The sequence below is a fragment of the Sebastes fasciatus genome, chromosome 1 (genome assembly GCF_043250625.1).
Source record: "Sebastes fasciatus isolate fSebFas1 chromosome 1, fSebFas1.pri, whole genome shotgun sequence".
NCBI classification, from domain to species: Eukaryota; Metazoa; Chordata; class Actinopteri; order Perciformes; family Sebastidae; genus Sebastes; species Sebastes fasciatus.
The window spans coordinates 3,921,645-3,942,549 of NC_133795.1; the positions used below are offsets into that span (position 1 = coordinate 3,921,645).

The window sequence follows — 20,905 nt, forward strand, 5'->3', positions numbered from 1 at the left end:
TAACTGCAAATGTTTTGGCGGTTAGGACTGCCAGTACTTAGCACACTTAACCTAAAAGTTAATTAGGGTGCAGTGTTGTAAGAGACGTATTCTTAGATTAAGACATTAGACCTCACACATTAAGACATTGATTTCCTGCATGCCACAACTTAAGACAGTTTTTATGGCTTTGTTCTGGTCTGTGTCACAATCCTTTCTGTTCAGCATCATCAGCAACATCTGCCAAGAATGTTGGAAATGTGTCATGGGGCTAAGCCATCAATTAATTTGTCTTAAGTTCTGGGACCAGATGTAGAAACGCATACGCCTTTTCCCACACAACAGAGGAGAAGACATCAAATTATAATGCAAGAAAATTATTCAATGAGTACAACACACGTCCTCCAAAAGTTTAAACATGAAATAAAAATGGATGAGTTTGAGGGGCTTTCATCCAGCTGTCACAGCAGCTGTTGACGAGCAAGTCTTGCATCCACCCAGACCCATATGCTGTACCAATGCAGCCAGGAGAGCCATTGTTGGTGAAGAAAGGCCGGACATTTTTGTAGGGCAATATGAGAAATGGTGGGATGGAATTCCCCAAGGTATTTACAGCACACTCAAGTGTAGCCGACGATGATTGAAAGACGAAGAATATTGAAACATGAAAAGGATAATTAAGTTATTCCCTAATTCTTGAAACTTCTTTCAGAAACTGTTACCTGACCTCAGGCCACCAAGTGCTCAGGCACTTAATTTACAACAGCCTGTTTAAGCTCACAGAAGAGAATCAACAAGACTTATTATCCATTCTGACCATTTGAGCTTGTTGATTTAATTAGGACTCTGTTACGGGTTAAAGGCCCTGATATCTGTTTTTCTTCCCAAAGACTCAGAGAATCCCCAAACTTGCCTGTGGAGCAGAGCGTTTCAGCATGATCCTCAGCCTCTACACCTGGCTCCGGTCCGCAGAGCTCACAATATAGGTTTTATCAACAATTTTAACCTGTTTTGGAATGGTCCCCTCCTCTTCAAAACCTATGGAGTCCACCCCAACACACTGGGTAGCAAAATTGCAGCCAATTTACAGCACACTGTGCAGTCCTCTCCACATGATTGACTGTTTACATTCCACACCCCCTCCCCGGAATCTCAAACTTTGTTGGTGTCACCACAGAGTACTGTCCTCCCCGCTACCTCCCCCCATCAGCCTCGTTTGTCATTGCACTCTCACTGAACAATTTCCCCATACAAACTATGAATACAGACGGGGCCTATCGTCCACACTGCATATCTAAAGGTGTGTGCACTGGAAACCTCTGCCGCCTGCCTCATGCCTCAGCTTGCTCTGCTGGTGTTCCGCCTTCCCCAGTCAAGATCGCCCTGATCACTGCACGATCCTCTTGGAAACACGTCATTCATCCATTCACGTCAATGACTTTTTTTGCAGTGAAAGTATGAAACTTATGTTCTTGACTGAAACGTGCCAGCAAAGTATTGATTATTCACATTTGATCGAGCTTTGTCCTGCAGAGTGTTCTTAGAGTTTTTATCAGTACACCCCGTTTGACGGGCCGTGGTGGTGGACTTGCTGTACTTTTTAATAACAAATTTACATGCCAGATAAAAAGCGCAGATCTTCACGGTTCTTATGAATTGTAAATGTCCAGAGACAGTAGACTAAATCCTATCTATTGACCAGGCCCAATCGGCTCAGACTTTTTATTTTCTATTATAAAGCTGGACAAGGTCCTAATGGTTGGAGATTTTAATTCTCATACTGATGACACCACATGTATTACTGCCTTTGAATTTCTCAATCTCACATAGTCCTTCAATTTTACATTCTGGACCTTGTTTTTACACATGGTATAGATATTGAACTTGTTGGCTCTAAGGATTCATGTGTCTGTGACTACAAAAACAAAGTATTTTTATTTTATATTTGTTTTACATTAGAGTCTCAGCCTTTTTGCCATATGAGAGGCTGCAGCTGTCAATTAGTCTCTCAATAAGCTTGAGGTCTTTTCACTCTGTGGACTCTTTTAAAAAGCAGCTAAAACAAAAAAAAACATCTGTTCAGGCATTTAGGTGATATTTTATGTTTTAACTTTTTATCTGTTTCTCCAGTATATTTTATCCAGTGTTTTATCTTTGTTTTATTTCTTTGATTCTATTTTTATTTTATGTGATTTTATTTCCTTGACTGTGAAGTACTTTGTGCAGATCTGCGAAAGGTGCTACTGTGTATAAATAAACTTGGCTCGCTTGCTTGCGGATTGCAGAAAATTAATGGGTGTATCCCAAAACAATTACCAGTTTAGCTTTTCTCTGGAAATGGATAGCATGTACAGCCAGATAATGATGACTGGGTTTCTTTTGAAAGCTGTCCAAAGAGGACAATGATTTGACCTATTAATTACATTCACACTTTTTTCTGTTGGACTTTAGGTCTACAAGTAATTGTCAACAAGTACAACATCATCTGCTAAACTACCTGCTGCTGTTTGAACATCAGAGATTCAACATCATCAGAGGTACCACCTGCACTCATACTTGCCAACTCTCACGATTTTTCCGGAAGACTCGTTTTTTCATTGCCCTTTCTTTTCACACTTTTTTTCCTTTTCGTTATCTCAACCTGTTTCTGGCACTGTACAGTGTATATAAGCCGTAAGGCCTACTTTTTCCACCTGGATGGCAATAGAGCGACACCACATGTCTTTTCCCAGCGGAGGAGAACTGCTCGCAACACCACGGTGTGTTTGAGCTGTGCTTTCCACACATCACAGCATCACAGCAAAGCTGTGGTGGTGTGCCGCAAGCCATTTTAAATAACAGACAATTAATAATAATTGTTATAAATTGTAATTATTATAAATAATAATAATGATAATTTCAGAGTACAGTAGTGCCGTTGTTGCATTGTGTCTGAAAGGGCCTTCAGTGAGTGAGAGAAATAGAGGGAAATGGAGAGTACTAATAAGAGATCAAAATATTCAAAAAGGGGCAAAAAATGAATGAATGAAAAATGATATGATATAAAGCCCATGAATATTAGCCTGGTTAATACAAGATATTCACACAACTTCCCACCTGAGGGGTGAAATATTCAGTTTTCTTCCCCGGGAATTAAAAGCAGGCCTATTTAACAAAAAATGCTGTTGCACTGTACTTAGTATTTCGTTATTTTCATTCTTTAAAAGTCACCAGAATGCAGGAAACAAAGTCTCTGAAACTCAAATTATTCAAGAGGGAGGACCCCCAGACCTCTATTTTTGAGGTCTCTATACCTGTATATTGAGCGTACTTGTATACTGAACTATGCACTCTTATGGTTCCCATTGTACAAACAGGACTGAAAGTGCCTTTCTCCCTCTAACACACAATCACAATCAAAAGTGGACCCACTCTCTACTGAAGAAATAGTTTCTAGGAAAAGCCTTGAATCAGAATCAGAATCAGAATCGTGTTTATTGCCAGGTGTAAGAGGTATACACTAGGAATTTGCTTTGGTTTTGTTGGTGCAAGTTAAACAGTTTATTTAACAAAAGAATAGATAAAAACGTTAGAATAAAATAAGAATAAAAAAATTTAAAAAGATTCAGAGCAACAGGGATGCTGTTTCTGGATAGACATGTTGCTGTTATATTTATGAAATGTAATTTTTCACAGCTGTGAGCACACTGGTACAATTTGGACACACAACATGTTCACTATTAATAAACTTTGAATAAACAAACGAACAGCGCTCTGTGCAGCAGCAGAGGAGGAGGTTCAAGGCTCTGCAGACTGAGTCCAGCATGTCGTCTGCAGCGGGCAGACCATGACGCATTGACTGCAGTTGACTTTTGCTGCTGGATCCAGGATATAACCTGCTAACGCTACATGGATAACGCTAAAACCAAACTTTACTTCACTTCCCTGGAGTTAAAAAAGCACGAGCAGATAGCCTATAGGAACAGTGCCACTCTGCCATTGCAACGATTGCCATACTAATACTTTACCATCTGCAATTACCTCCACTCATTAAATCCATGCTCTTCTGTTTAACCATGTGGTTATGTCAAAACAAGTTACTAATATGCCTATTTGGGAATTAATACCTCCGCTAAGTGTATTTCACTGATGTTGCAACCAGTACCACTTACGCGATCTGGGTGTGTTTTTCCCCCGTGAGTGAGACTATATTTCCCCGGTGTAAGTCTTCATACTAACTTATTATTTCAAATATTTTTCATTGTGCCAAGGATAATACATTCAGCACACTGTTGTATCAATGCTCATTTCCATTTACACATAAGAATCACAGAACCACATTCCTTTGCACTGAAAAATATGAAATGGATAATGTGATATTTTATGTTTTAACTTGTGTTTTTTGTCTGTTTCTCCTGTATATTTTATCCAGTGTTTTTATCTTTGTTTTATTTCTTTGATTCTATTTTATTTCATGTGATTTTATTTCTTTGACTGTGAAGCACTTTGTGACTTGTCTACGAAAGGTGCTACTGTGTATAAATAAACTTGTCTTGCTTGCTTGCGGATTGTAGAAAACACATGGGTGTGCCCCAAAACAATTACCAGTTTAGTTTTGTTCTGGAAATGGACTGCATGTACAGCCAGGTAATGATGACTGGGTTACTTTTGAAAGCTGTCCAAATATGACAATGATTTGAGGTATTTATTACATTGACACTTTTTTCTGTTGCATTTTAGGTCTACAAGTTATTGTCAACAAGTACAACATCATCTGCTAAACCATCACAACATTGTGAGATGGAACCAGAGGTTGACCACTGGTGGCAACCCATATGTCTTCATTCACTGCAGACTAGGCCTGTGTGACAAGAGGAGCCAAAACTATTTTCCAGTGAGTCAGACACTCTAATCTAATCATTCCACCCCCTCTTACCTCACAGGTTTGTAGAAGAAGGACTTATCGGACTTACATTGTGTGTTAGAGGGAGAAAGGCACTTTCAGTCCTGTGTGTACAGTGGGAACCATAAGAGTGCATAGTTCAGTATACAAGTATGCTCAATATACAGGTATAGAGACCTCAAAAATAGTGGTCTGGGGGTCCTCCCTCTTGAATAATTTGAGTTTCAGAAACTTTGATTCCTGCATTCTGGTGACTTTTAAAGAAGTTGTGTGAATATCTTGTATTAACCAGGCTAATATTCTTGGGCTTTATATCATATAATTTTTCATTCCATATTTTTTTGCCCCTGCTTGAATAAGTTTATCTCTTATTAGTACTCTCCATTTCCCTTTCTTTCTCTCACTCACTGAAGGCTCTTTCAGACAAAATGCAACAACGGCACCACTGTACTCTGAAATTATCATTATTATTATTTATAATAATTACAATTTATAACAATTATTATTAATTGTCTGTTATTTAAAATGGCTTGCGGCACACCACCACAGCTTTACTGTGATGCTGTGATGTGTGGAAAGCACAGCTCAAACACACCGTGGTGTTGCGAGCAGCTCTCCTCCGCTGGGAAAAGACATTTGGTGTAGCTCTATTGCCATCCAGGTGGAAAAAGTAGGCCTTATGGCTTATACACACTGTAGAGTACCAGAAACAGGTTGAGATAACGAAAAGGAAAAAAGGTGTGAAAAGAAAGGGCAATGAAAAAACGAGAGTCTTCTGGGAAAATCGTGAGAGTTGGCAAATATGAGTGCAGGTGGTACCTGTGGCGGCTCTGATGATGTTGAATCTCTGATGTTCAAACAGCAGCAGGTAGTTTAGCAGATGATGTTGTACTTGTTGACAATAATTTGTAGATCTAAAATGCCACAGAAAAAAGTGTCAACGTCATAAATACCTCAAATCATTGTCATCTTTGGACAGCTTTCAAAAGTAACCCAGTCATCATTACCTGTCTGTACATGCTGTCCATTTCCAGAACGAAACTAAACTGGTAATTGTTTTGGGGCACACCCATGTGTTTTCTACAATCCGCAAGCAAGCAAGACAAGTTTATTTATACACAGTAGGACCTTTCGTAGACAAGTCACAAAGTGCTTCACAGTCAAAGAAATTAAATCACATAAAATAAAATAGAATCAAAGAAATAAAACAAAGATAAAAACACTGGATAAAATATACAGGAGAAAAAGACAAAAAACACAAGTTAAAACATAAAATATCACATTATCCATTTCATATTTTTCAGTGCAAAGGAATGTGGTTCTGTGATTCTTATGTGTAAATGGAAATGAGCATCTGGACGAACTCACAGATGTTGTGAGCTCTTGGATTTCATACTGCCAGGATGCTGTTATTCCGGACAAGGTAGTTAAGATCTACCCAAACAGCAAATCCTGGGTGAGCAAACATCTTAAATTATCACTGAAAAAGAAAAAAAGTGTTTTTAAAATGGCCAATCTCTCGGAATTAATCTCTCTACAAAAAGACATTAAACATGAAGTAAAGAGGGCCAACCTGTGCTACAAACAAAAGGTCGAACGTAAACTAGGCAACAACAACTTACGCTCAGCTTGGCACAGTGTCAAAACTATAGTTGAACTAAATTGTATGCAGGAGTTCAACAAGTTCTATTCCAGATTTGATGTCCACGACTTCAGCAAAGAAACTGCTGCTTTAAAAGGCAGTCTGCTGAACTACAGTCATTTTATCTCACCCTTTTCTGTACATAGTGTTGTGAACATTTTTAAGCATTGCACGACTAACACAAGCCCTGGCCCTGACAGCATTGGCAGCCGCCTGTTGATTCACTGTGCTGATCAATAAGGCCCTATTTTTCTTTATATTTTTCATTTTTCATTTTGTCAACAGAGTGTGCCAATTTTATGGAAACAATCTAAAATAGTTCCCATTGCAAAAAATAGCAACCCCAAAACTCTGAACGACTACAGACCAGTGGCCCTTACATCATTAGTTGTGAAAGTGTTTGAAAATCTGATTAAAAAAGATCTACTGGGCAGGACCGAACATCTCCTTGACCCTCTACAGTTTGCATATCAGACCAACAGGTGGGTGCAGGACGCTACTACTACTCTACTTAATTTCATTTACAAGCACTTGGAGGGTAGTAAAAAGCATGCTAGATTGTGGTTTGCAGACTTCTCATCAGCCTTCAACACCATACAGCCCCACCTGCTGGTGCAGAAACTGACAGAGCACTTTGGGTTGGACTCAAACATTGTGAGATGGAACCGGAGGTTGCCCACTGGTGGCCACCCTTATGTCTTCATTCACTGCAGACTAGGCCTGTGTGACAACAGGAGCCAAAACTATTTTCCAGTGAGTCAGACACTCTAATCTAATCATTCTACCCCCTCTTAACTCACAGGTTTGCAGAAGAAGGACTTATCGAACTTATCATTCCAGTCATTACATAGGCTATGACCAATGGTGGCTCTCTTTTAGCTCCTTAGCAACAACAATGTGTTCATGTCTCAACTGAAACTGTATTTTTTTGTGATAAAAATTATAAACTAATTTAAATATACATGAATAAAAAAACAGGAGTCGTAATAAAGATTAGTGCCTGCTTGTTTTAAATAAAACAATGAGGAAAACTAATATTATAAGAATACTGTTATTACCCTGTTATCAAAACTAATGTTTATTTAATTATATTATGGTTTTAATAAATATTTCAATATTATTAATCCACACACCCATCATGGATACATACTACTGATACTAAAGAATCATCAAAGTATAACACTGGCCTGAAAAATTGAAAAATGACATTTCATAAATATAACAGCAACATGTCTATCCAGAAACTGCATCCCTCTTGCTCTGGAAAGTTCACAGAACACAGTACCAAGGCTTCTCCTAGAAACTATTTCTTCAGTAGGGAGTGGGTCCACTTTTGATTGTGATTGTGTGTTAGAGGGAGGAAGGCACTTTCAGTCCTGTGTGTACAGTGGGAACCATAAGAGTGCATAATTCAGTATACAAGTATGCTCAATATACAGGTATAGAGACCTCAAAAATAGAGGTCTGGGGGTCCTCCCTCTTGAATAATTTGAGTTTCAGAGACTTTGTTTCCTGCATTCTGGTGACTTTTAAAGAATGAAAATAACAAAATATTAAGTACAGTGCAACAGCATTTTTTCTTAAATAGGCCTACTTTTAATTCTCGGGGAGGAAAACTGAATATTTCACCCCTATTGTGTGAAGTTGTGTGAATATCTTGTATTAACCAGGCTAATATTCATGGGCTTTATATCATATCATTTTTCATTCATTCATTTTTTAACCTGCTTGAATAAGTTTATCTCTTATTAGTACTCTCCATTTCCCTTTATTTCTCTCACTCACTGAAGGCTCTTTCAGACACAATGCAACAATTACACCACTGTACTCTGAAATTATCATTATTATTATTTATAATAATTACAATTTATAACAATTATTTTTAATTGTCTGTTATTTAAAATGGCTTGCGGCACACCACCACAGCTTTGCTGTGATGCTGTGATGTGTGGCAAGCACAGCTCAAACACACCGTGGTGTTGTGAGCAGTTCTCCTCCGCTGGGAAAAGACATTTGGTGTCGCTCTATTGCCATCCATGTGGAAAAAGTAGGCCTTATGGCTTATACACACTGTAGAGTACCAGAAACAGGTTGAGATAACGAAAAGGAAAAAAGGTGTGAAAAGAAAGGGCAATGAAAAAACGAGAGTCTTCTGGGAAAATCGTGAGAGTTGGCAAGTATGAGTGCAGGTGGTACCTGTGGCGGCTCTGATGATGTTGAATCTCTGATGTTCAAACAGCAGCAGGTAGTTTAGCAGATGATGTTGTACTTGTTGACAATAACTTGTAGACCTAAAGTCCAACAGAAAAAAGTGTCAACGTCATAAATACCTCAAATCATTGTCATATTTGGACAGCTTTCAAAAAGTAACCCAGTCATCATTACCTGGCTGTACATGCTGTCCATTTCCAGAACGAAACTAAACTGGTAATTGTTTTGGGGCACACCCATGTGTTTTCTACAATCCGCAAGCAAGCAAGCCAAGTTTATTTATACACAGTAGCACCTTTCGTAGACAAGTCACAAAGTGCTTCACAGTCAAAGAAATTAAATCACATAAAATAAAATAGAATCAAAGAAATAAAACAAAGATAAAAACACTGGATAAAATATACAGGAGAAAAAGACAAAAAACACAAGTTAAAACATAAAATATCACATTATCCATTTCATATTTTTCAGTGCAAAGGAATGTGGTTCTGTGATTCTTATGTGTAAATGGAAATGAGCATCTGGACGAACTCACAGATGTTGTGAGCTCTTGGATTTCATACTGCCAGGATGCTGTTATTCCGGACAAGGTAGTTAAGATCTACCCAAACAGCAAATCCTGGGTGAGCAAACATCTTAAATTATCACTGAAAAAGAAAAAAAGTGTTTTTAAAATGGCCAATCTCTCGGAATTAATCTCTCTACAAAAAGACATTAAACATGAAGTAAAGAGGGCCAACCTGTGCTACAAACAAAAGGTCGAACGTAAACTAGGCAACAACAACTTACGCTCAGCTTGGCACAGTGTCAAAACTATAGTTGAACTAAATTGTATGCAGGAGTTCAACAAGTTCTATTCCAGATTTGATGTCCACGACTTCAGCAAAGAAACTGCTGCTTTAAAAGGCAGTCTGCTGAACTACAGTCATTTTATCTCACCCTTTTCTGTACATAGTGTTGTGAACATTTTTAAGCATTGCACGACTAACACAAGCCCTGGCCCTGACAGCATTGGCAGCCGCCTGTTGATTCACTGTGCTGATCAATAAGGCCCTATTTTTCTTTATATTTTTCATTTTTCATTTTGTCAACAGAGTGTGCCAATTTTATGGAAACAATCTAAAATAGTTCCCATTGCAAAAAATAGCAACCCCAAAACTCTGAACGACTACAGACCAGTGGCCCTTACATCATTAGTTGTGAAAGTGTTTGAAAATCTGATTAAAAAAGATCTACTGGGCAGGACCGAACATCTCCTTGACCCTCTACAGTTTGCATATCAGACCAACAGGTGGGTGCAGGACGCTACTACTACTCTACTTAATTTCATTTACAAGCACTTGGAGGGTAGTAAAAAGCATGCTAGATTGTGGTTTGCAGACTTCTCATCAGCCTTCAACACCATACAGCCCCACCTGCTGGTGCAGAAACTGACAGAGCACTTTGGGTTGGACTCAAACATTGTGAGATGGAACCGGAGGTTGCCCACTGGTGGCCACCCTTATGTCTTCATTCACTGCAGACTAGGCCTGTGTGACAACAGGAGCCAAAACTATTTTCCAGTGAGTCAGACACTCTAATCTAATCATTCTACCCCCTCTTAACTCACAGGTTTGCAGAAGAAGGACTTATCAGACTTATCATTCCAGTCATTACATAGGCTATGACCAATGGTGGCTCTCTTTTAGCTCCTTAGCAACAACAATGTGTTCATGTCTCAACTGAAACTGTATTTTTTTGTGATAAAAATTATAAACTAATTTAAATATACATGAATAAAAAAACAGGAGTCGTAATAAAGATTAGTGCCTGCTTGTTTTAAATAAAACAATGAGGAAAACTAATATTATAAGAATACTGTTATTACCCTGTTATCAAAACTAATGTTTATTTAATTATATTATGGTTTTAATAAATATTTCAATATTATTAATCCACACACCCATCATGGATACATACTACTGATACTAAAGAATCATCAAAGTATAACACTGGCCTGAAAAATTGAAAAATGACATTTCATAAATATAACAGCAACATGTCTATCCAGAAACTGCATCCCTCTTGCTCTGGAAAGTTCACAGAACACAGTACCAAGGCTTCTCCTAGAAACTATTTCTTCAGTAGGGAGTGGGTCCACTTTTGATTGTGATTGTGTGTTAGAGGGAGGAAGGCACTTTCAGTCCTGTGTGTACAGTGGGAACCATAAGAGTGCATAATTCAGTATACAAGTATGCTCAATATACAGGTATAGAGACCTCAAAAATAGAGGTCTGGGGGTCCTCCCTCTTGAATAATTTGAGTTTCAGAGACTTTGTTTCCTGCATTCTGGTGACTTTTAAAGAATGAAAATAACAAAATATTAAGTACAGTGCAACAGCATTTTTTCTTAAATAGGCCTACTTTTAATTCTCGGGGAGGAAAACTGAATATTTCACCCCTATTGTGTGAAGTTGTGTGAATATCTTGTATTAACCAGGCTAATATTCATGGGCTTTATATCATATCATTTTTCATTCATTCATTTTTTAACCTGCTTGAATATGTTTATCTCTTATTAGTACTCTCCATTTCCCTTTATTTCTCTCACTCACTGAAGGCTCTTTCAGACACAATGCAACAATTACACCACTGTACTCTGAAATTATCATTATTATTATTTATAATAATTACAATTTATAACAATTATTTTTAATTGTCTGTTATTTAAAATGGCTTGCGGCACACCACCACAGCTTTGCTGTGATGCTGTGATGTGTGGCAAGCACAGCTCAAACACACCGTGGTGTTGTGAGCAGTTCTCCTCCGCTGGGAAAAGACATTTGGTGTCGCTCTATTGCCATCCATGTGGAAAAAGTAGGCCTTATGGCTTATACACACTGTAGAGTACCAGAAACAGGTTGAGATAACGAAAAGGAAAAAAGGTGTGAAAAGAAAGGGCAATGAAAAAACGAGAGTCTTCTGGGAAAATCGTGAGAGTTGGCAAGTATGAGTGCAGGTGGTACCTGTGGCGGCTCTGATGATGTTGAATCTCTGATGTTCAAACAGCAGCAGGTAGTTTAGCAGATGATGTTGTACTTGTTGACAATAACTTGTAGACCTAAAGTCCAACAGAAAAAAGTGTCAACGTCATAAATACCTCAAATCATTGTCATATTTGGACAGCTTTCAAAAAGTAACCCAGTCATCATTACCTGGCTGTACATGCTGTCCATTTCCAGAACGAAACTAAACTGGTAATTGTTTTGGGGCACACCCATGTGTTTTCTACAATCCGCAAGCAAGCAAGCCAAGTTTATTTATACACAGTAGCACCTTTCGTAGACAAGTCACAAAGTGCTTCACAGTCAAATAATTTAAATCACATAAAATAAAATAGAATCAAAGAAATAAAACAAAGATAAAAACACTGGATAAAATATACAGGAGAAACAGACAAAAAACACAAGTTAAAACATAAAATATCACATTATCCGTTTCATATTAATAAATGCAAAGGAATGTGGTTCCGTGATTCTTATGTGTAAATGGAAATGAGCATTGATACAACAGTGTGCTGAATGTATTATCCTTGGCACAATGAAAAATATTTGAAATAATAAGTAAGTATGAAGACTTACGCCAGGGAAATAAAGTCTCTCTCACAGGGTAAGTGGTACTGGTTGCAACATCAGTGAAATACACTTAGTGGGGGTATTAATTCCCAAATAGGCATATTAGTCACTTGCTTTGACATAACCACATGGTTAAAAAGTAGAGCATGGATTTAATGAGTGGAGGTAATTGCAGGTTGTAAAGTATTAGTATGGCAATAGTTCTGGATCTAGATCTGGACGAACTCACAGATGTTGTGAAAAAGAAAAAAAGTGTTTTTAAAATGGCCAATCTCTCGGAATTAATCTCTCTACAAAAAGACATTAAACATGAAATAAAGAGGGCCAACCTGTGCTACAAACAAAAGCTTGAATCTCCCTCACTGGCAAAAACAAGGCTTGTCATCATTGAAGGCCATCTCAATGCAGTGAGATATCGGGATGAGATTCTGCAGCCAGTGGCGATCCCATATCTCCACAATCTGGGACCTATCTTCATCCTCCAAGATGACAACGCTCGCCCCCACAGAGCCAGGGTTATCACAGACTACCTCCACAATGTGGGAGTAGAGAGAATGGAACGGCCTGCCAAGGGTCCAGACCTCAACACAAATCAACACTTGTGGGATCAGCTTGGGCGTGCTGTACGTGTTAGAGTGACCAACACAACCACGCTGGCTGACCTGCAATGAATCCTGGTTGAGGAATGGAACACCATCCCACAGCAACGTGTGACCAGGTTGGTGACCAGCATGAGGAGGAGGTGCCAGGCTGTTGTGGCTGCGTATGGATCTTCTACCGCTACTGAGGCTCCTGACGGTGTATTAAAGGTCACATATTATGCTCATTTCCAGGTTCATAGATGTATTTTAATGTTGCACTAGAACATGTTTACATGCTGCAATGTTCAAAAAACCCTTTATTCTTCTCATACTGCAGCCTGAGTCTGCCTGCCTCAGAGCCTAATTCAGCCTCTGTCTGAAAACCACTGATTCACAGCCTGTCTCCTCCCACTCTGCTCTGATTGGTCAGCGTTTTCTGTCAATCAAACTTCCTCAACAACAACAGCGTCACCCTCCCCCTCCCTCCCGGAGCAGCTCTGGAGAGAGGAGTGGAGGGAGAGGAGTGGAGGGAGAGGCAGCTAGAATAGAGCTTATAAACCACTTTAAAGTTTATAAACCAGAAACTTCACCCAGCGCACGTTACCGGAGGAATCTGATCAGAAATCGGCGACACATGATGAACATCTGCGGTCCAGATTCCAGGTTCTCCTGACGGTTTCTCTCAGGTAAATAATACTATTTATAGCTCTGTTAGTTAGCTCAGTGTTTACCTCATGCATCAACTCTGTAAACCGTAAACATACACTCTGTTTTACGTCTGTCTTTACAGATCCATCTGTGAGAAATGACCGACAGAATCATCCCAGAGGAGAGCAGATAGCTGAGAGCAGACAGCTGTGGGCAGATGGGAGATACAGAGCTAACCCGTTAGCATGTAGCTACATGCTAACGGGTTAGCTACATGCTACCGCTATGACACGGTGTGTAAACACAGCGACCATCAGGGTGGAAAATAGAAGATGTGAAACAGTAGTCAGTTCATTATTTCTGCTAAAAGATAAATGTATGGAAGATCAGAGTAATGGTATATTATTTACAGTAGTAGCTGTCTCTGTGTTACCATGACTACAGACCACCGGCGCTTAGCTTACCATAGTTTACCAGAGCTGAAGACTTTCTCCTGTACCATGTTAACATAACTAACTAACAGGTGAGATGATTACAAATGCTGTGAATAATTAATATTGTCATCTGTCAACTCAAATAAAGTTTGACTGTGAAACAGAAATGTGTTGTGTTGCTTACAAGTCACTATTTACTACCTGTACTCTGCTACATGCATGACATCAAATATATATAATATATAAATATCATCTGTTTAAACAGTGTAATTACATAAAGCCTTTGTGAAAGAACATGTTATATTTAGATGATGGGAGTACACGAAGCCTGTTCTGCTGGTTCTTGCAGACTTTGCTCAAGTTAGGTTGAGGAGGAGAGACAGTGACGCGCTGTGGGGCGGGGTCAGCTACTGAAGGTTCTGCTCTGGTTCGACCAGGAAACCCTTACATGGCTTGCATTTCTCTAATGACGTCAGAAGAGAAGGAAAAAAAGCGATTTTTTTTTCTGCACCCATTTCCGGACAAACGGAGCAGGAGAAAAATAGAGAGGATGGTCTTTTATGATACTATGGTGGCCTGTAGACACACTGGGGACAGATATTGATGTTTAAAAGACATGGAAAAGTGCATTTTGCATAATAGGTGACCTTTAAATGAATAAAGTGTAAAATAACCAATATGTCTTGTTTGTTCCTTGTTACTGATAGAGAGTTCAATCATCCAATCCACCAAACAACTCAAAACAAGAGTCAACACCAACAGGAGAATACACTGTTTACCATTGGCAGAGCATTTTGGCAAATCTTTCTTGGGCGCTACCAACATAATCAGCTGTGCTGCTTATCCCACAAATGCATGAACCTTACAAGTTGGGCATCATTGTGAAGGTAAATAAACAGGCTTTCTAACGATGTAAAATACAATGCCAATTAGCATTGTAACAACAGAGAAATAATCCACCAAACACAAGTTTCCGAACTTTTTTTTCCCAGTTTATATATAGATATTTAGATATTCTTCAACTGTGGAAATATGACGAAACAGTACAATTATATTTTGCAGTAATTCAATTGTGCAATACTCTGGTTTACTCTGGCATTCATTTACACTGTACATTTAAACCAATATTCTTATTTATTTATACAATTCTTGGATTTTTACACACTTGTATAGGTCACATTTTTCAGCATTGTTATTATTTACACTGTTGTTGTATATTGTTGTTTACTGTACATATTTTTCACATTTCTTATTTCTACAGTATTTTCCATATTTATTGTTGTTATGTTGTAGTATAATGCACACGTTTTTACATACTAATTTCTTATTTCTATTTCTAAAATTTCCTCTGTGTTTATATATATTTCTATGCTATTTTGCCATATTTGATCATTTGTTGATTTAATATAGTATACACAGTATATACGGTATATGAACTAAAAAGTATATGAATTATATGATTAATTAATCAAATTAAGTATATGAATTAAAAACTGACAGTAGTGCATCAGACAGGTAATCTGAAGAAAATCATGTGCCTCTGTGTCCTCCGGTGCTCCTAATGGCATCTGCAAGATTCCACAGACCGGAGGAAAACAACCAATCAGAGCCGAGCTGGAGACTTGCTGTCTCTGAGCAGCTGTCAATCACTTGCGTACTCCGATCAAAAGGTCAAACTAGGCAGCGCTGATCAAATATGAATCAAGATTCTGTTACTGTATTGTTGTTGTTAATGTTTTTTCAGAAACATCTTGTAGTGTACTGTTTAGCTGTAAAATCAGAAAGTTTGTCACCCGGCAGCCATGTTGAGATCAAGTTGAGGAAATACCAAGCACCGCCCACCAGCTGGAGCAAACTTTCTCATTTTACAGCTGTTACAGTAACAAAATATTAATTTGTATTTGATCAGCTTGTAGCTTGACCGTTTGATCAGAGTTCCTGAGTGATTGACCGCTGCCTCTGTTAAATGAACAGCCAATAGGAACGCTCTCTCTCTGAAATGACCTGCGATTGGCCAAAGTCTCCTGTCACGGACTAGATTTTTTAAAGCCTGAAAACAGAGCCATAAGGAGGTGCAGAAGTCTAGTTTTCTCTCACAACACTTGAATTACAATATGCTGAAAGGTTTTTATGGAGTTTTTACCCATTGATGCCAAGAATATTCTGCCTACTGCAGGTTTAACTTTGTTCACAAACCCTCAGGTAGCTTTAACTATAAGGACCAATATGGGTATGAAAAACCCAGTGTCATACTGTATCAAAGCATGCAATCCACCTGTCCGTCCACATGGGGGTAGGCTCTGCCAATGTTATACTTTGCTGATTCATTAGTATGAGAAGTATGTATCCATGATGGGTGTGTGGATTAATAATATTGAAATATTTATTAAAACCATAAAATAATTATATAAACTGTTTAGTTTGGATAATAGGCTAATAACAGTATTCTTATAATATTAGTTTTCTCCATTGTTTTATTTAGAACAAGCAGGCACTAATCTTTATTACGACTCCTGTTTTTATTAATGTATATTTAAATTTGTTTATAATTTTATTACAGAAAAATACAATTACATACTAATTCAGTTAAGACATGAACACATTGTTGTTGCTAAGGAGCTAAAAGAGAGCCACCATTGGTCATAGCCTACATAATGTAATGACTGGAATGATAAGTTCGATAAGTCCTTCTTCTGCAAACCTGTGAGGTAAGAGGGGGTAGAATGATTAGATTAGAGTGTCTGACTCACTGGAAAATAGTTTTGGCTCCTCTTGTCACACAGGCCTAGTCTGCAGTGAATGAAGACATATGGGTTGCCACCAGTGGGCAACCTCTTGTTCTGAAGAGTGAAGCCAATGCTGAAGTGCCTTAAACTTGCATTCTTTCTAACAGCCAGCAGGGGGCGACTCCTCTGGTTGCTAAAAGAAGTCTGATTGTATAGAAGTCTATGAGAAAATGAGCCTGCTTCTGACTTGATTTATAACCTCAGTAAACATTGTAAGTGGAGTTTATGGTCTCAATTGCTAGTTTCAAGTCTTTTTCAATACAGCATGATGTTCTTTAGTAAATTATGGTCCCATTTAGAGTCAAATAGACCATAAAGCAGGGGATGCTTTAGGGCGTGGCTACCTTGTGATTGACAGGTTGCTACCACGGTATAGTCCAGTTTGGGTGTTGTCCGTGTTTTCGTCTTACAACTTTAACTCTTTCACAGCATGTTTTCTGTTCATCAGAGTTCATTGTAACATCTAAGTCATCTAAAAATGTCTTGTTCAGCGTGCTTAGCCCCACTGTGTCACTACTGGTTGCAAAAAAACAAGATGGTGACGGCCAAAATGCTTAACTCAGCTTTAAATAAAAGTAAACACTCCCAATATTAATTCTGATAACATAAGTGAAAGAGAAAACATAAGACAAAACAGCTTTTTGTGGGAATCATGAAAAACTTTATTGTCCTCCAGGCAATCGAAATTAGAAATTACTTTGACGTGGTTCACAAAACATACACATAGTGTTGACATGTTGTCCCATACAATGTGATCATGGTCCTGAGCCACATAAAGAAATTAACTGAAAAAATAAATGAAATCACCAAACACAGACCAACTAAGTCAGAAATGATCATTTCCTATTTAGAGCGGCTTTAAATATGATGAGTTGGGCAAAAAAGCATTTTTACATAGAAAATCAGTGAAGAAATTAAAGAGATTTGTCTGGGACATGTGGCTATGGGAACGTTTAAATCAACAGGGTTATATATCCATATTGCTCCACAGTTAACCGTATCCTGTGTCTAATAAACTTTCAAATAAAAAATAGAAGTATTTTGAACAAGCATAATTGCACATACCCACTCATTAAAAATATCAGAATTTGTATTAATACGAATATTTGTATTATTCCCATTTTATTACAAAAAAAGTACAAAGGTAAAATATGAGGGATTATACTAAAGAGTTAGAATACTGAACCATTACAGTATATCATACAGCATTTTAAGAAAATAACATAACACTCATTTTGCAGTGTTTATTAGCTCCCTCCATTAATATGTCCGTTCTCCCCTAAAGATTAAGATGAGAGAAAAGGGAAACATGGTTATAACTTCCATACAGCTGACAGTGCTGAGATATCTGCTCTGATACCAGATTGTATTTAGTGGAAGTTGATTGGTCCAATGGTAGCAAAATCTTCTTTGTCTGTGTCAGCAGAGCGATAACTCCTTCTTCTGCAAATCTGTGAGGTGAGAGGGAGTGTAATGATTAGACACCTATACTCAGTGTTTGGATATAAAGCATTGATTGCCTATTGGTTATTTTGATTGAGTGAGAGGATGAGTGTCTGACTCACTGGAACACAGTTATGGCTCCTCTTGTCACATAGGCGTAGTCTGCAGTGAATGAAGACGCATGGGTTGCCACCCTGGAGAGGGAACAGCAGGGCAGAGAATCGAGCACGGTAGGACAGGCCATTCTCAACCACTGACACACGACGAGAGTCAGTAGAGCACCTGTCAGAGATGTCAGATCAAACCATTAGGACCATTACACATCACCATAGATTTTACATTTTCCACTCCAGTCCATCTAAATTAGGAGAGACACATACCTGGAATGAATGAGAAAGTATCGAACGGGGTCATCAGGGTTTGAGGAGCTAGTGGTATAGCACTCCTCCAGAACGACTGCAAAGCTTGGATCACTCAGAGGCACAGACGCTTGCACATGCAGGGCAGAGCCCACTGGCAGAGAGAGCGGACCCGCTGGGTAACTGTATGAATAGTTGGCGTCCCGGAAAAGATTCATGTAGGCTCTAGCTTTGGTACCTGATCCCGTGAGGCCACCTTTAAGGCTGTTAAGAAAGAAAAACAATTAGAGATGTATTTCACTCCTGCAATAGTAATTATATTATCCAGGGATGTAGGCCCACATCTTTTAAGTGTATTGTATACAGTCAACGAATGAAATAAAAGACTCACAGCTGAGGTTTGATCACAGCATTCAGGCTGGTTTCGGTTTCCAAGGGATAGGCACAGGAGAACGGAATAATCGAAGGTAGAATGAAGGAACCGTTACTTAGAGGGGAGAAAAACAAGCTGTTGCAGTAGATGGCATGGGTGGTGTTGGTCTGAAAGAAAAAAGGATCAATGAATGACCAGTCGTGTATAATCTATCAATCTCACTGCAGGGAAGTAGGTGAAAACAGTGTTTGTATTGAAATCAATAAACTTTGGAATTAGGGTAACACTTTACAATAAGGGGCACAAAAGGAACAAATGAGGAACGAAGGAGGAGCTAACTGCTCAATACCATTTTATAGAGTAGCTTATGATTATTTAATTGAGAAATGGCTGTTAGATATCATGTTATTGAACTAATATGTAATCAATTGTTGGTGGGTATCTGTGAATCCTTATAATGGTCCTTTACTTAATGCATAGTTCTTGATTACCTCTGAATGATGCGCTAAATGGCACTTAAACTTTAACAAAACATTACTTCATTCTTACCCACGTATTAGTTTCTATTTTGTGACTTCTCAAGTTTTTTGTGTTGTTATTAAACACTGACTCATCACTTCATGATTACCTGTCACATTACTCACCAAGTTTGTGCCTATCCTTAAGTAAAATGGTCCACACTGAGTTGTACTCTGTAACAAACTTTTGAGTACTGGGACATGAAATCATGTAGTAATGATTCAGTGCTGAGTAACAACTCAATATGATGCACCACTATAGCAGACACAAACTTGGTAAATAATGAACACAAACACATGCTTTCACACACACGGTTGGTGCTTCCGTTGTTAGCTAGCTTACAGTTAACATCTGTACAACTAGTACATTGTCTGTTTGAGTCAGTCAAATTTATGTGATTGACGCAAGGTGAAAATTTGCCTTGCTTTCTGTCTGAACAAACCTTTAGTCTCACCAGACAATATAAAGATACATTTACAGAGCAGTAAAGAATAATACCAGTACAAGAGAACAGAAAATGAATGAATACAATAGACTTATAGACAAATAATTAGGTGGTAAGTAAGTGACTTAATCTCACCGTCATTACAGTTCCACAGAAGCCAGTCCTACGTTGCACTTGGTACCACACAATATTATCACGCACTGTGTAGCTGGTACAGTATGGGGCTGCCATGTGACCAGAGAATGCATTCAAACCAGCCGACAGCAGACTTTGCAGTGGGACACCGACTTCAATCTTATAAGGGGAGCAAACAAGCTGAGAGGCCTGGATTAGTGGTTGTTGGCCTGAAACAATAAAGAAAAGAAAAAAGTGTAAGTGGGAGAGGTTTTGAAACATTTCAATGTTACTGTATTATGTCAGTCTCACTGGATTGTTGTGATTGTAGTAGCTGTGGTTTTAGCAGTCGTGGATCTACCATATGTGGTTGTAGTAGTTAAGGATGTACCATGTGTGGTTGTAGTAGTTGTGGTTGGATAAGTTGTGGTTGTAGCAGTTGACGGTGGATAAGTTGTGGTTGTAGCAGTTGAGGGTGGATTAGTTGTGGTTGTGGCAGTTGAGGGTGGATAAGTTGTGGTTGTAGCAGTTGAGGGTGGATAAGTTGTGGTTGTAGCAGTTGACGGTGGATAAGTTGTGGTTGTAGCAGTTGAGGGTGGATTAGTTGTGGTTGTGGCAGTTGAGGGTGGATAAGTTGTGGTTGTAGCAGTTGAGGGTGGATAAGTTGTGGTTGTAGCAGTTGAGGGTGGATAAGTTGTGGTTGTAGCAGTTGAGGGTGGATAAGTTGTGGTTGTAGCAGTTGAGGGTTGATAAGTTGTGGTTGTAGCAGTTGAGGGTGGATAAGTTGTGGTTGTAGCAGTTGAGGGTTGATAAGTTGTGGTTGTCCCATGTGTGGTTGTAGAAGTTGTGGTTGGAGAAGTTGTGGTTGTACCATG

At 38.7% G+C, this 20,905-nt stretch overlaps 1 protein-coding gene across 1 annotated transcript; it reads right to left on the reverse strand.

Moving 5' to 3' along the window:
• Positions 1 to 18,147: 18,147 nt before the first annotated feature.
• Positions 18,148 to 20,440, reverse strand: LOC141776752 (uromodulin-like). Its single transcript, XM_074650538.1, has 5 exons — positions 20,052 to 20,440; positions 18,971 to 19,119; positions 18,601 to 18,843; positions 18,343 to 18,502; positions 18,148 to 18,228 (listed from the first exon to the last, which is right to left on the reverse strand). Exons 1-5 carry the CDS (start codon positions 20,310 to 20,312, stop codon positions 18,148 to 18,150), a joined length of 894 nt encoding a protein of 297 aa, XP_074506639.1. The 5' UTR covers positions 20,313 to 20,440.
• Positions 20,441 to 20,905: the final 465 nt, after the last annotated feature.